We start from the raw sequence: 14,725 nt of genomic DNA on the forward strand, positions 1-14,725 counted from the left end.
GAAATGCAAAAAGTGTGTGTGGGGGGGGGGGGGTTATACGGATAAGACAATTTATAACCCAATAAAAGTCTCAATCCGGTGCTACCTTCCCTGTGCAGTCGCTGACCAAAAAAATGAAAATACTCAGCAGCCATGATGCCCCATGCTATGACAAAATGTTTTATTCATGTCAAATCAAAAGAGGTGGAGGAACAAAAAGACTTTCAAAAGAAGATAATATTCTGATGTTTTATACATGACCAAGACAAAAAAATACCTCTATTTATGAATTTAAAAATAAAGAAATGAGCTGTATTTTAATACCGCAGTTGTATTTAATTCCTGCTGCAGGATTCTGAGGTCTTACCTGAAGAATGGCTCTAACTCAACCCAGTAATCCCTCTTATCAAACACCTGGATCAGGTTAAAATCTGGCTTATCTTGTACAAAAAGACAATCAAATTAGGTAGCTGTGATTCCCTGGCTAATAAAGACATTTGAAGTAGATTAATGAGCATGATTTCTAGATAAGACAAATTAGAAATCCACTCTCAAAGCTCCGCTACATCCTCCTGACATCTTTGACGCATGTTCGACATCATTTGAGTTCCACGTTTGTTCAGGTCTGTCCATGCAAGGGAGTGGCCCCTTTCAATTTAGTTAAAGATGTTTTAGCCATTTAAAAAGGCCTGTAAACAAACAAAAGGAGAGGACAGTTAATCCATGAGCAATTAATTAGCTGCCGTGGCACAGCAACATCCGGACACCGGAGTCACTTTTGATAATGAAAGTAAATAGAAGATGAGAGCGAACCGCATTCAATTTATCCCAGGTGTTATTCTCATTAATACATCCCTCGTCTTCCCTTATCTTTACCTTACTCCTTCTGCCTCTTTCTGCTCTCCCTTTTAACCTCTTCACCTTCCCTTTCTGCCGGTTTAGCTTTCTTTCCATCCACATTTTTAGCTATCCAAGGGCGTTGTTTCAGCCGAGGAATGGCAGCTTGGCCAGCCTTTTTCTCCTCAATTTATTCATTCAGGATGACACTGTGGTAACATTTCCAATTTCCTGTGTGGTTTGGTCCAAATCAATCAAACAGTGAAAGCCATATCCATCTAAGAGACAACATGGTCCAATTTTATCACCAGACATAAATAAAGGTATTTTGATGATTCCCTAAAAGCCTGTGTTACAGTCAGTTACAAAAAAAGAAAAGCAATCCCATAACATTGCCTCTCTCCCAGTACTGTCTTTTCCTTTCTGTCTGGCTGTGAATTATTTAAAACAACTACCTTAAAAAAAGTACAAAATTATAGAGAAAGAAGCCGCAAAAACAGGCTGAATCATCAGACCTTTCAATTGTCCTTGAATGAACCACTTGTGATGTACAGTCCTGTCTGATAATAAAACCAAATCTAAGCTTGGAGTGATTTATTCTACATGCCTTAAATAAAACTTTGTACAGAAGTCTTTGCAGTAAAAACATTCTGTAAAATACTTCAGTTGAGATCACAAGTAGTAAGTCATGACTCAGGTGTGACCAACTTTATATATATATATATATATATATATATATATATATATATATATATATATATATATATATATATATATATATATATATATATATATATATATATATGTGTGTGTGTGTGTGTGTGTGTTATATGTATATTCCATTGGCATCACCTGTGGGAAAATGTGCTGTACATTCCATTCAGTCTATTCTATTCTATCAATGAATCTCAGCTTTTATTTTTACTTTTTTATAATTAATGTCATTATAACTAGGTTATACAAAACAAACACAGATTCAAGTTCTTCTAGTAATGAGTATGTGGTCTTTATATTTCAGTGAAAGATGAGCCCACAGTGACTGAAAATCATCATTAAACCTGTTGCGGCTGCTCGTCTAATAAGACGTGTAGAGGCTGGTTCTTCTAAGTGAAGCACACTGGGAATGCACCAATGCTGAGGCTACGTTTTCTGCAGTCCTATGAGGGGCAAATGCGATAATGCTACATGCAGCTCGATTTACGATGCTATGCTATAATGTAGCTTCTCAGAGATTAGTGACCCCCATGATGACGTCTTCATCAGTGGTGTCTAGACACTAGGGTGGCCTTTGTAGTTCCAAACCAATTGGATTATCTCACAGCTGAGGTCCTGTGATGGTGAAAAGCTCGACTCCCTCAGCAGGAATGCTGGTAAACAGCACACAGTCTACATCTCCTCTCTTCCTCCTGCTTTATTATTCCCTGACATCGTACTTTCTTCCTTTCCTTTTCTCTCCGCATCAGTGACAGGAAGCAGCTGGGAGACATAATTGACAATGATTTGCAACCACATATTCATTTTTTATCCTAAATATATTAGGCCAGGCATCTGGAAGGTCAGCGCCGTAATGGCCATTGTATATTTTATGAGCAGCAGGAAGCAAAGCTCCTGGAGTTAATCATGTGGATGTGGGGTAGAGGGTTTCAGGTAGAGACAAGGGCGCTACTTAAATCATCACATAAGCCACCCCAAAAAGGTCAGACGTTTCAAAATGACACTGAATGCCCTCGAGTGGATAGAGTGGCTGTAATCATTTGGAGCGCCTGCCATTGTCTACGGGCCAAACACATTTATGGAGGTGACATTGGACATCTATGGTGCATTTCCACAGCCGCTGTGTGCTAAAATAAAGAGACTATAGGCTAAAAGCACTGCATGCTCAAACGACTTCAGTGTGCACTCTGATGAGTGATAGCCTAGCCACTGTTATTTCTCAGACTTGAGGTGGCTCAAAAGCTTCTAAAAGCTAAGTGTTTCTAAAGAAGGAAATGCTGAGTCAGCAACAAACCCTCCAAATTAAACAGTAAAATCCGTTTTTGTGCCTTTTATCTGGATTTTTATTTTAGAAAACATTAGTAGGTTAAGTTTTGGTGCTTTCTTAGAACAAAAAACAGAACATCAGGCAGAAGAATGTTTAAATGGATAAAAGGCTTGTGCGTCAGATGTGAGTCAGCTATGAGAAAAATAGTCACTTCTTCTTAGTTTATTATTGCTACTAAAAAGAGCTGGCATTAAAGTGAAGGTAAACACAAATTATGCCAGTGGATATCAAACAAACTGGTGTTCATGTATGGCACGAAGCTTTTCTGTATCATAGCAGATATAAATAGTTATATTTATATCTCGTTGTGATGCCTTATGAGTGTAGACAACTACCCTTTTTCTTCCTCATCATCCAGGTTCACCTGGAGAGCACAGTTTGCTCTGGTTTGACATTGGAGTTGTACCATCTTAAATCCCTCAGTAATAAAACAGGGCCAAGACCGGAGCATGGACAGGAAGCAGAGATGTTGCCAAATGTCAATGAAGAGTCCAGTGGGAAATTATACATATTGTAATTGCTGATTTAACCGCCATGAAGGACGATGATCTTTAATTTTAATTAGACGGAATTAAAAAAAAAAACACCACATTCTGGCTTCACTGACATCTTTAGCCAGGTGTTTTACTCTACAGTCTGACCTATAAAAAGATTTGACCTTTTAGGATATACAGACATTTGTCACCACCAAATATTGCTACACTTTCAGTTTTCAGTTTATGAAATATGTGAGCATAACACTCTTGGAACTCTAAATCCAATTTAACACACACATTTCAATTAAGATCACCGACATCCCCAACTGTTGTCTTAGGAATAGCTGTGGACACCAAATATCCATTGCTGAATGCTGTGTCATGTGTATGAATGTGAAACATGAAATGTATCAAATTGAGAAAATGTATTTAAACAACTCATTAGAGTTGTTTAAATACATTCTAAATTCATTAGAAAATAGATCAGTAAATCAGTAGTGTAGCTAGTGTTGTATACGAGTGTGAGTGTGTATAACCTGCATAATGGTAAAACAAAGCAAAACCAAAGCAAAACTCACAAAACCCAGAATCCTGAAAAAAGGAGGGAGAGGACGGAGGGCCTCTTCAACAGCTCTGGCACCTATTTATAATGTGCCACTCCAGGTGAACAGGTGTCAGACCCAAACCCAAAGTGGATCTGAGGCCTGGGAGTGTCATACTTGAAACAGCTAGCTGCTAGCACAGCTTCAAGTCTGTGCCAATTGTCAACAAAAGAACACATTACCTCACATTTTTCCGACCTTCTTAATAATCAATCAGCATACACACATCTTTAAAAGCCTGACAGCCAATAACCGGGGCAAAGACAATATGCAATATATGTTCAATGCTTGTACAACAGCCTGCTATTGTGACTCCACCTTAGCTCCAGAATGGGATTAATAACTGACTGATATACTGAACACACGGTCTCCTTTTGACCTCATCATCCAAAGCATACAATTTTTATGTATTTGGTAAAATATTCTTCTAAACTGCAGACATATGGCAGAGGGAGGAGGAGTCGTAATGGAGCAGTATTTTTTAGAAATGAACGGTGAATTGCTCTCCTGTCAGAACACCTGCTAAGTAAGCTGTACGTGTCTGCTCTGCTTGCCTAAAGATAGCTATACTATTGCTGATCAAAAATTAAAATGCTAATTGAAACCATCCATCTGACAATATGCCAACATCATGCTCAGTGTTTTACCATTTCAGACACTGATTTGAAGTGGACAATGTTGATGTTTGTCCAGAAACATTACATGCACAGGGACAACACTGTGTCTGTATGAATAAAAACTAACCCTGGCCTTGGTCTCACACGCACAGTATTGATTATGGTGTCAGCATGTCACCGAGGTAGAAAGGCAATCCATTTAAAACGCCTAAACAGTGTGTCCATGGTGATCACACTCTTGCGGCGAGGTGTACACAGAGTATGCTGTTTATAAGTCTTGGCTACACACTCTATTTCTAAAAAACAGCTGATTCCTGGATGTAGGGCTAACTGTGGCTAATGGATGGATATGTCTTGTTCTTACCTGGACCTCCACTCCATAGCCCATATAGACGGTGATGATGTAGCTGCAGTCCACGGTGGAGTGAAAAGCAGAGCTGGACAGTGGAGGAGCCTCTATGTATCCCTCTGGCCCGGTCAGGTTTAAGTGGCAGGGGACTGCAAGGAAAACCACAGCACTGAATCTGACAGAAGCAGAGAGACACACACACAAACTGGGAAGCAAAGATAGATCTCTGCTATCTATTTCTTTCTAAAAAATAACCTGTTATTATACAGTCCCAGCAATCAGGTCATAGTATTTAGGTAGTCCATATTAATGGTCATTCAGCTTCTGAAATAAACAAGATATAATTTTTATAAAAACAAATTTTTAATGCTTTTATAGCGACTTCATATAGCGCTTTACATTGAAAGCATTATTCATTCACTGGCTAAAGTGGACACAATGAAAACAACTGGGCAAGAGTGGGATTCGAACCACCAACCTTCTGCACAAGGCCCACTGCTGCTTTATCTAAACTACAGAAAGTATAAAAGTATGCTCTTCAATTTTACATTAGAAAACCATAAAACTGTCATGTTTTTAACACAGGTTAGGATTTATCAGTCACTTATGTATGTTATGTCAAATGGGCTGATAAGGCCATGCTATTAATCCAACCTTTAGGTACTTTATAGAGCCACAAATCTGCTGTGAGCAGGTCAATATGCTGGAAGACAGTTTATTAGGACTTAGGCAGACCAGTCTGGGCTACATGAGTGCACATACTGTAATGTTCATGTATGGCTTTGTTTGAAGGGTTTCTGTCCCTCTGTCTGCCCTTCTTTGCAGTCAAGCTCTGTGATGAGACAGCAGAGGACAAAATATTATCTGGTGACCTTCGGGGTGTTGCTGCAGTACCGCCTTCATCCCTCTGTGAACTAAAAAGTAAACTTTTTCTTCCTTATACAGAAGAGCATCCTGTCTGCATCCCCTCGGCACTTCACCTCAGGGAGTGTCCACTGCAGCATTATTACTGCACTGCACACGGTTGTCATTTACACTGCGCCTGGATGTCTGTAACACAGGCGCAAGTCTGTGTGTGTGTGTGTGGAGGGGGGGTACAGTGTGCTGTCAACCCTGCACACAGATGAGCTGATTAATCAAACTGCTTCCATATTGCTCTTCCTGACCTGAAAAGTCCAGGAGAAATTACCACCCACATGTTTATTTTCCCCATCCAGTCTCCTCATAACCAACCAACAGTCTCAGGGTCGTTATGCTGCCGTTCCCGTTTGGACCTCTTGATTAAGGGTTAGTGAGGCAGTGATGCTATTGTAATTTATTTCAGCCCCATGGCTGTGTGATCGTGAGAAATGCAAATACACAAGATATTAGTTGAGGGTGTGAAGACGGCATGAGTGCCATCAAAGGAGAAAAACATCCTTTGATAAGGTTTCAGAAGAGAGAGGACTGCTGTGGCCATGAAGTATAAAGTGATAAATATGTAGAGGACGCCATTTTATAGTGTTAGACTATATTTACTTAAGTTAATAAACTATTTATAGTGATAGGAAGTCTCTTTTAAAAGGTGAGATAATTTAGTTTTGGTGCAACAAACAACAAAATACTATGAATATGTACTTGTAGCACAAGTTATTGGCAGAAATTACTAAGCCCCTGATGTATATTAATAAGATAAATAAAATTTACATGAACTCACTTTCATATTAGATTTAATTCATCCTAAACATTTACCCAAAAATATGTTTTCGCCAGTCTATTTATCACACAGAGGTGTATTAACTGTGTGTATGCATACTGATCTTTGTGATCAAAAGTCTCTGTGGCCTCCTGTCGTACCAAACCTACACAGCAGAGCAATCTTTGACTTCAGGAACAGAGAGTTCCCTGTAATAATTCAAAATACTGTATATTGTTAAACTACATAATATTCTGTATAAATGCATTAACTGCATTCCTTTACTACTCTATGAATCTGGACAGCATGAGTGTAAAAAGGAACTAGCCTGGTTGGTGGAAACACAGAAACACAAGGCAGTAATTCTAGTGATTTAGCTGCCTCTATAACTATGTTTTCACCTATTACTACAGAGAACATAGTCCTTTTGTGGGGAGCTGTACTCTTACCTGGACTCTGCATGGTGGTGATGATGGTGGTGGTGGTGATGGTGGTGGTTGTTGTCTCCTCCTCGTCACTCCCCGGCCGCACATCTCTCTCCCTCGCAGCGGTAGCAGTGGCGGGCATGGTGGTAGAATGGCCAGGATCTTTTGGAACCCCGCTGGTGACAGGAGCGGGGGCGTCGGGGAGAGAAGTGCCTGCTAATGTGTGCACGGGCAGGTTCGCTTTCACGTTGAAGCTTTTAGCACTCTCATGTGAAGCCCTTTCATCGCCGCCAACCAGAGGCGCCCGGGATGGCGGAGTGGAGAAGGTGGGAGGAGAGCTGGGTCCTCCGCTGTCTTCAAAGTAGTTTGGTTGACCGTGAGGGCCGAGCGGGGCCTGGTGTTGCGGTGGGTTTCTGTAGAGTGAGTGGTGATTTGGGACATTTATAGGTGGGGCGGTGGTGACCATGGGGAGCCTCCTGTCTGTGTCCTGGGTGGTGGGGTACAGGTTGGCCGGAGTTATCCCTGGGGTGATGGATGGACTATCCTCAGGGGCAGTGGCTGCAGAGAATAAAAGAGAATTATTGATGCAGTTGGACTGATGTTGATTCATACAGCAGACTTAATCATCACACGGCCATGCTGAGGCAGTGACATCTGGCTCCTCTCTCCCTGCCTGCACTCTGCTCTGGCTCTAAACCTCTCCATCCACAGCCATTAACACACTGCCAGTACCATTTCAATTGGTTAATGATGGAGAATAGTGCAACAGGAAGCAACCAGCCTGAGTTGTCACAGTCTGCAAAAGCCTTAAGCCAAAAAAAAAAAATCAAGAGCCAAAGCTGTAACTTTTTGACCTGGGTATAGTAATTTAAAAGTTTGCTGGTTTTTTTGTTCAATTCCAGTCTATTTTCTAGGGCTGTGAAGAGAAACTATGCAAAAGAAGACACTGTTATTGTGTCTCACCTTTTTTCGACCCACTGGTCCACTTTGGAATTAGGCTATTCAGAACAGCACTTTGGTCTGCAGTTTGTCTAAGACGTACACTGGCATCTGACCTACTAAGTGGGCCTAGATTCTTTACACCCTTTGTGCATTGCATTATGGCTGCTGTGGGGCAGTAGAGCAGGGTTGTCCAATAATTTGAAGGTTGGCGGTTCGATCCCAGCTCTGCCCTAGTCATTGTTGTGTGTCCTTGGGCAAGGCACCTTTACCCCCATTGCCTCCAGTGCACTCACTGGTGTATGAATTTGTATGAATGAATCGGCAGTAGGTGCACCTTTGCAGCCATGTCTCCATCAGTCTCTATTGCCTCTTCTGTAAGTACATATCAGGCAAAGAGCAAAGACTTTTTATTTGAACTTTACAAGTACAAAGAAACACAAAGTTACATACAGAAGTACAAAGAAACTTTGTCTTGTCTTTGTAGTATATATGGAGGAGTGAGTTCAAGTTTAGTTTTTAGGTTTTAACATCATTTACTTTTTCTTCGTTTATCTTAATAGTACTACACTCACATATTTTGTAGTTAATTTACTGTTTCCAGCTGACCTCCCCCCCAACCTGTGTGTTTCAGTTGAGTAGGTCAGTCTGTGCTTTAGGTACTAGTACTTCACTTTTGACCCTACAGACACATAAACAACACACTGTAGTGCACCTTTCTATCAGGAACACCGACAAAAGGTGCATTTTCAGGGATGATCTGACCAAGTCTTATAGCCATCACAATATGGTCCTTGTGAAAGCCACTCCAATCTTTCAGCTTGTCAATTTTGAGGATGATATATTCACTGTTGCTACTTGCAATATATCCCACCCACTGACAGGTGTCATGGTAACCACGTAATCAATGTTATTCACTTCATCCGTCATCACTAAGGATGTTATGGCTGATCAGTGCGAGTTTGTTAGGCTTGATCCTTTAAGACCATATATTTTTTCAGTTTGTGAAACAGATAAATATAATAATTTTTTTTCACAACAACTTCACTAGAGACAAATGAGCCCACATACAAAACAGAATGTCCAAGTGAAATCAGCCTCCTCATATCTGGGGGATAAGACCAGGCTGAAAACTCACATTTTCAACAGTGTCAGAGAGGGTGAATTTTTCCATTGCATAAAATAGATTCTCATAATGCATTATGCAATTTTTTTGTGGCAGAAGTATGCATTATGCTGCACTGGATACAGTTCATTATTTTGCTGATTCAGCATTGAGTGAAGTGTAGTAGAATTTTGCAGGTGAAGTGTTTATTTCACTTACATGCCACTATATGCATTAAAGCCTGACTGATATTGAATTTTTGGGGCCGATACCAATACTGTTTTTCCCCCCAGAAAGTCTTCCTTATATCAATATTCTTTATATACTACATATACAGCATGACAAACATGGTGGTGGTCAAGGACAATAATATATCTAAGCTAATGTGAAATATTACTGTATTGTCATTGTGTATTAATTTTCCAGCCCTGTTTTTTCAAAACTAATAACCAACTTATGTTCTATTAAAAGACGTTTACAGATTGGCTAACATGTATGCCAATGCTATCTGTTATAGGCTGATATTGAATGACGGTATCAGCAGATCCATATATCTGTCAGGCTCTAATAAACATACGTGCACATCTTTAGTTTATGTGTGCTGTGCACTTCAGTTCTTCCACTATTAGGACCATTGCATTTAAATAATGGATTGCAGAGAGCTTTCCGAAGCTGTGCCACTGATTTGAAATATACGTTTTATTTCGTGGAGCTGCAGTGAGTTTGACAGCAGAGGGTATAACTTCATAGCCGGAGAATAAATCTGAAACTCAGTCACCCTCTTTATCTCTCACTGTTTGCCGCTCCGCTTCACTGTACTTCACTCTGACATGAAGACAGGAAGGACCTGTCTCCTGCTTTGGGATGGAGACAGCTCTGCACTCTCTAAAGCAAAGACATTCCATCTCTTAAAGCTGTGTTTAACCCATATTTATGCAGAGCAGTCCATTAGTGCTGTAAGTCAATTGGTAGACTGGAAACTTTCATTAAAAAAAAAAAAAAAACACATGGTACAGCCCCAACAATTCTTATAAATTGCCCACATCAGTGGCTTCTTCCCTCCCTATCCTCCTTGTAATAAGACTTAATATTCATTCCTGAGGAGATCTGATGAGCTGCTATATTTCTCCTAGTGTAATGATCAGGGCTCCCCTCCCTAGTGCACCTGTGAGATCTAATCTGAGACCCCTTCAGAAGGCTATCATCCGCTGAGGGAAGTCTTGTGTTTCCTTAACAATGCTTCATTTCCACCATAATAGCTCCCACTCTCTGCTGGCTAATAGCTATCTGCTTCAAACAATCAGGCTTTATTGTAGCTGTGCCACTTCCCGCCCAGCACCTCGCTTGTCAGCCACACAGAGCTCCCTGCACACAATCAGGCACGTTCTACGTCTACTAGAAAAATGAGGAAAAGTGACAGAATCTGTTGTCAGGGTGTAAAAGGTGATGCACATGCTATCTGTTTTATTTGGGACAAAGTAAATCACACTTGTGTTTGGCCATCAAAGGCTGTAAACACATCCTCACACCCTTCTCATCACATGCTGGACTCAGAGGACATTAAAATGACTTGGTTAGGTTTGGACAGAAAGACAGGATTAAGTTAAGGGTTACAAGAGGCATAAAAACACAATTGCTTGTGTCTTGTCATCTTGGAAACAACCCTGCCCCTTCTACAATGATTTGCTGCCTAAAAACACATGACACATGTCACTGTCTTCTAAAAATCATTCCTACCTGAAAAAATGTTCTTTAAGTAACGTCTATCAGACTACCGTTCACATTTAAAATGTGCTACCTTCAGCTTTGTATGCTACGAGTGATCACAGCTACACAGATGACTACATGCTATCACAGGATGTATGGGTCTGCAACAACGTTTGCTCACATGCCCAATGTGAAACACTGGGCTGGTACTGGCCTTTTGTGGCTACACAGACCCAATGCAATGTGTGTTCTCTATCACATCTAGAATATCTCTACACTCTTACATATTTCATATGTATGGGAATGGAGGGAGGGGTCTCTACACAGAGAACCAAGGTTATAAGATGACCAACTGTTCTGACACCTTTGTACTGTATTAAGGTTTTCATCTTTTTTGTTCGGGATCAGAACATGCACACTTTGCCACTTATGCATATTAGTGAGCCTGGGGTAGCAAAGTTGTTATGATTTTCAGTTCAGGGGGGACCGAGAAGCAGAAAACAGCACAAATATTAAACAAAAAGGATGCTCTTAAGAAAGTAATGCTGAAAACACCTAACAAAAAGATCCAAAACGTTAAGGAACAAAAAGTAACAAACCACACAACACTGGAAACACTGGATATATGGAATGATGCAGGAGTAAAAGTTTAAGGGGTTAGTTAAAAGGTTAAGGGGTTAGGTAAATATCATATTAAAAGTCACAAATCTGTAACATGAAACATATTTGAAAAGGAAACCTGCTCCTGTTGGTCGCCATTTCCAGCTGCTATCTGGACAAGCCCCACCCCCATGAACAAGCAAGGATAACGCTGGAGAAACATGAGCGTATTATTTCAGTTTTCAAGGACTTAAATATTGACCTCCCATTTTCCTTGGGAGGATGGACTATCATACTGCAGCACTACAATTTTGTACTCAGAAGTTTATGGGAAATTACAATGAAAAATGTAGTGCTTGTTTGTATTAATATAAACTCATTGCTACATTGTAGCTTGCAGTCTCGTTTTATTCTCATTAAAATGCACACTGACGCATCAAGGTGCCACAGGATCAGATCATCTTTACTCCTCTAATCTTCCTCTTTCTATTACATGCCAGTCTGGAGCTACTGCTCAAAAGCCTGTGCTAATAATAATAGCATCCCACATACCACAGAGAATCTGACAGTGAAGAGGTCAGAGTGGATGGATGGAAGCACGTGGCTTCCATTTAATTCATTTAATTCTGACAAACATCGTTATCCTGCTCGGATCAGAAAGCACTCATATGCTTAGCAGTCTGTTTTGCTATTTAAAAGCTATTTAAACTGCAAATTAAAGCCAAATTGCACTACTAATTAGATTCATTAGATCCACTTTAGAGGAGTCTATTTCTTAAACAATGTAATATTACAGTTTGCTTGTCTCTTCCATCTTTAGGTTTTTTTTTATGTTCCTGTCTCAACAAATCCTGGGGGCCTCAGTACGAACTCCATATTTCAAAACAAGTACAGTTGCCTCTAGAAATGTCAGAGAAAGTAAACAAAAAAATGTGTGTTCTGAGAATATGTACAAATGTATAAGCTTTAAATAAATTCCTGTGGATTATATCACATATGTTGATTACTCTTGGTTCAGCTGTGAGATCAATCACCTGGATCCCTCAAAGGCTGGATCCACCACCTGCCACCTCATTTCTACCAAGGTGAAAAAATTAGAGCAGCCTGTCCTGATGAGTTCATTTGTCTCTAAAAGGTGACCGTCCATCAGCCTTTAAGCTATTTATGTATGCAGTTTCCCTTCCAAACTGCAAACTGCCTGATATGGGCCACATTTTAAAACTCAAATACAACAGTAATCATAGAATGTACAGTATATTCCTATAGGCATAGTGGCTGCTTTCAGAACAGCATATATGGCAACTGTACTGTAAGTATAGTCTGATTTATTCTATAGACAAAAAAATGCAGGATGTATTGGCTGGCTGGGATTTGTTTTTGTTTTGTTTTTTTCTTAGCTTTTATCCAACACAAATGCTTACACACACACACACACACACACAGCGGTAATATACAAAGGTACAGGCATGGGTTAACAACTTTACTCTCTGCAACACAATGCATAGAGACTGACAGTTACTTCTTCATGTATAATGGGTAGTACATATTTAGATTGTTTATGGCCTATCAGATATATCAATATTGGTCAAACATATTACAGAAATAAATGCACCATTACACACTTTAAGGCTGCTCCGATCCATTGTTTACAATACTCTCAGAGCTGTCTCCAGCACATGTAGCAGTGTTAGCATCCCAGCATGCCATCCCAGCTCAGCGAGTTAAATCACGTCTTCAGGATCATGCCTTTGCATAGCTGGAAAGTTAATATGCAATGACCCACACATCGTCCTTTTCAATATAACTCAACATAACATAATGCTGATAACTACCCAGCAGGGTATTCAGCCAGCTATTCTTTATTCTGCATGTTAAAAATATTATGTAGGCTTATTTTACAACCAAAATATCAGTATTGGTGGTGATAGATCAGATCAGTCTCATTTAATCAATTCAATAGGGCTCAAGTAATTGAACAGGTTGTGTGTGCTAGCAGTTTCATCATCATCATGCATGGAGGCCATGTTTTTAGGAATGTTATTATGGACGTTATGAATATTAATTCTGAAACAGTACCTCATAGATGACACTGGCATAGATATCAAAGACCTGTTTAGTGGGCAAAAATATTTGAATAATTTATATCAAAGCAACCCCTTATCACAGGGTTAAAGCCTTGGCCCATGTCAAACGTTCACCTGCACAAAGGAAACAGCTTGTATCGGTCCTTTCATTTGCTTTCTCTTCACATCACTGGCAGTTTTCTAGTTTTTATGATGCAGCAAGAGGACGAATGTGGAAAAAAGGGCAAAGCACCTTAAGGGACACTTTGATGTCTTTCCCCTGAGCTGTCGAAAAGCCACGACAGTTTTTTTTTTAAAGCATGACTACAATACAAATCCCTATCATTAAAGTTCAGAGGATTTTACAGTAAAAAGAGGAAGGGCTCCACCGTCTCCCTCCAAAGCCTGATCATAGGATTATTTTTAAACTCTCAGCCATTCAGCTGAACTGCAGTCTATCTGACTTAATTACCATCCATATCTACCGTAGATAGGCGTTTGTGCTTAGAGGAAAAAGTGAGTCTGAATGTCCTCCTTACATACATATAAATATTTTATCCTCACACATCAGTGCACTAGTGAAGGCTGTTTTTCCCCGTGGAATATTTTCCTTTATTTGTCTACTGGAGAACCAAAACAGAGAGCTTTATTCAGTCTGTCTGTGTATAGCGAGAAGCATCTGGATCAAGCAGTTGTCTTGCTGCGATTGAACTAAAAACAGACATGAAAGAAGAAGAGAAACAAACTCCTCCTGTGCCTTTTAATAGGATTTCTTTGATTTCAGCTTCTCCAGCTAGATTGGCTGACCACTTCATGCGAGTGCAGCACAAAAGGATATGGCAGCACTGAAAGGATGCCAGCAGGCCACGGCCACGTGTTTCCGACACTGTAACTGTGGTGGCGAAAGGGTCAAGAATTGGAGCGGCTTTGATTTATACCGTGAACTTGTGAATATGTGCTCCTAGAAAAGGAAGTGAAAAGAGCTGGAACTCAGAGATCACCCTTGTGTTGAATGAAAAATAAAAGCCCTGAACCAAGGTTTTTGTTAATTAATCTTTCCAATTTCATCTACTTGATCACCATTTTGTGTTCCAGGAAAAAGACTTTGAATGTGAAATGCATTTAAGTTTCATTGGCCCCTGCCACCAAACACAAAGTCATTCAATAAAAATTCCAATCTTGTACAATGATCATGGACAATACCACAAATCCTATTATTCTGTATCTGATCATTACAGTCAACAGTTTTGTAGTCAAAACTACAACAATGTCACCTGTATCTGAAAAATTATTATATGTAGGTATTTCAT

General features: G+C 40.0%; 1 protein-coding gene across 1 annotated transcript in view; it reads right to left on the reverse strand.

Annotated features, from left to right (window-relative positions):
* sez6b (seizure related 6 homolog b) overlaps window positions 1–14,725 on the reverse strand; it is a 138,639-nt gene that overhangs the window by 71,000 nt on the left and 52,914 nt on the right. The window contains exons 2-3 of the mRNA XM_028419980.1: window positions 7,026–7,559; window positions 4,917–5,050 (exon numbers count right to left, since the gene is read on the reverse strand). Coding sequence (XP_028275781.1) covers window positions 4,917–5,050; window positions 7,026–7,559 — 668 coding nt within the window. The remainder of the gene's footprint in view (window positions 1–4,916; window positions 5,051–7,025; window positions 7,560–14,725) is intronic.

The sequence above is a fragment of the Parambassis ranga genome, chromosome 13 (genome assembly GCF_900634625.1).
Source record: "Parambassis ranga chromosome 13, fParRan2.1, whole genome shotgun sequence".
NCBI classification, from domain to species: Eukaryota; Metazoa; Chordata; class Actinopteri; family Ambassidae; genus Parambassis; species Parambassis ranga.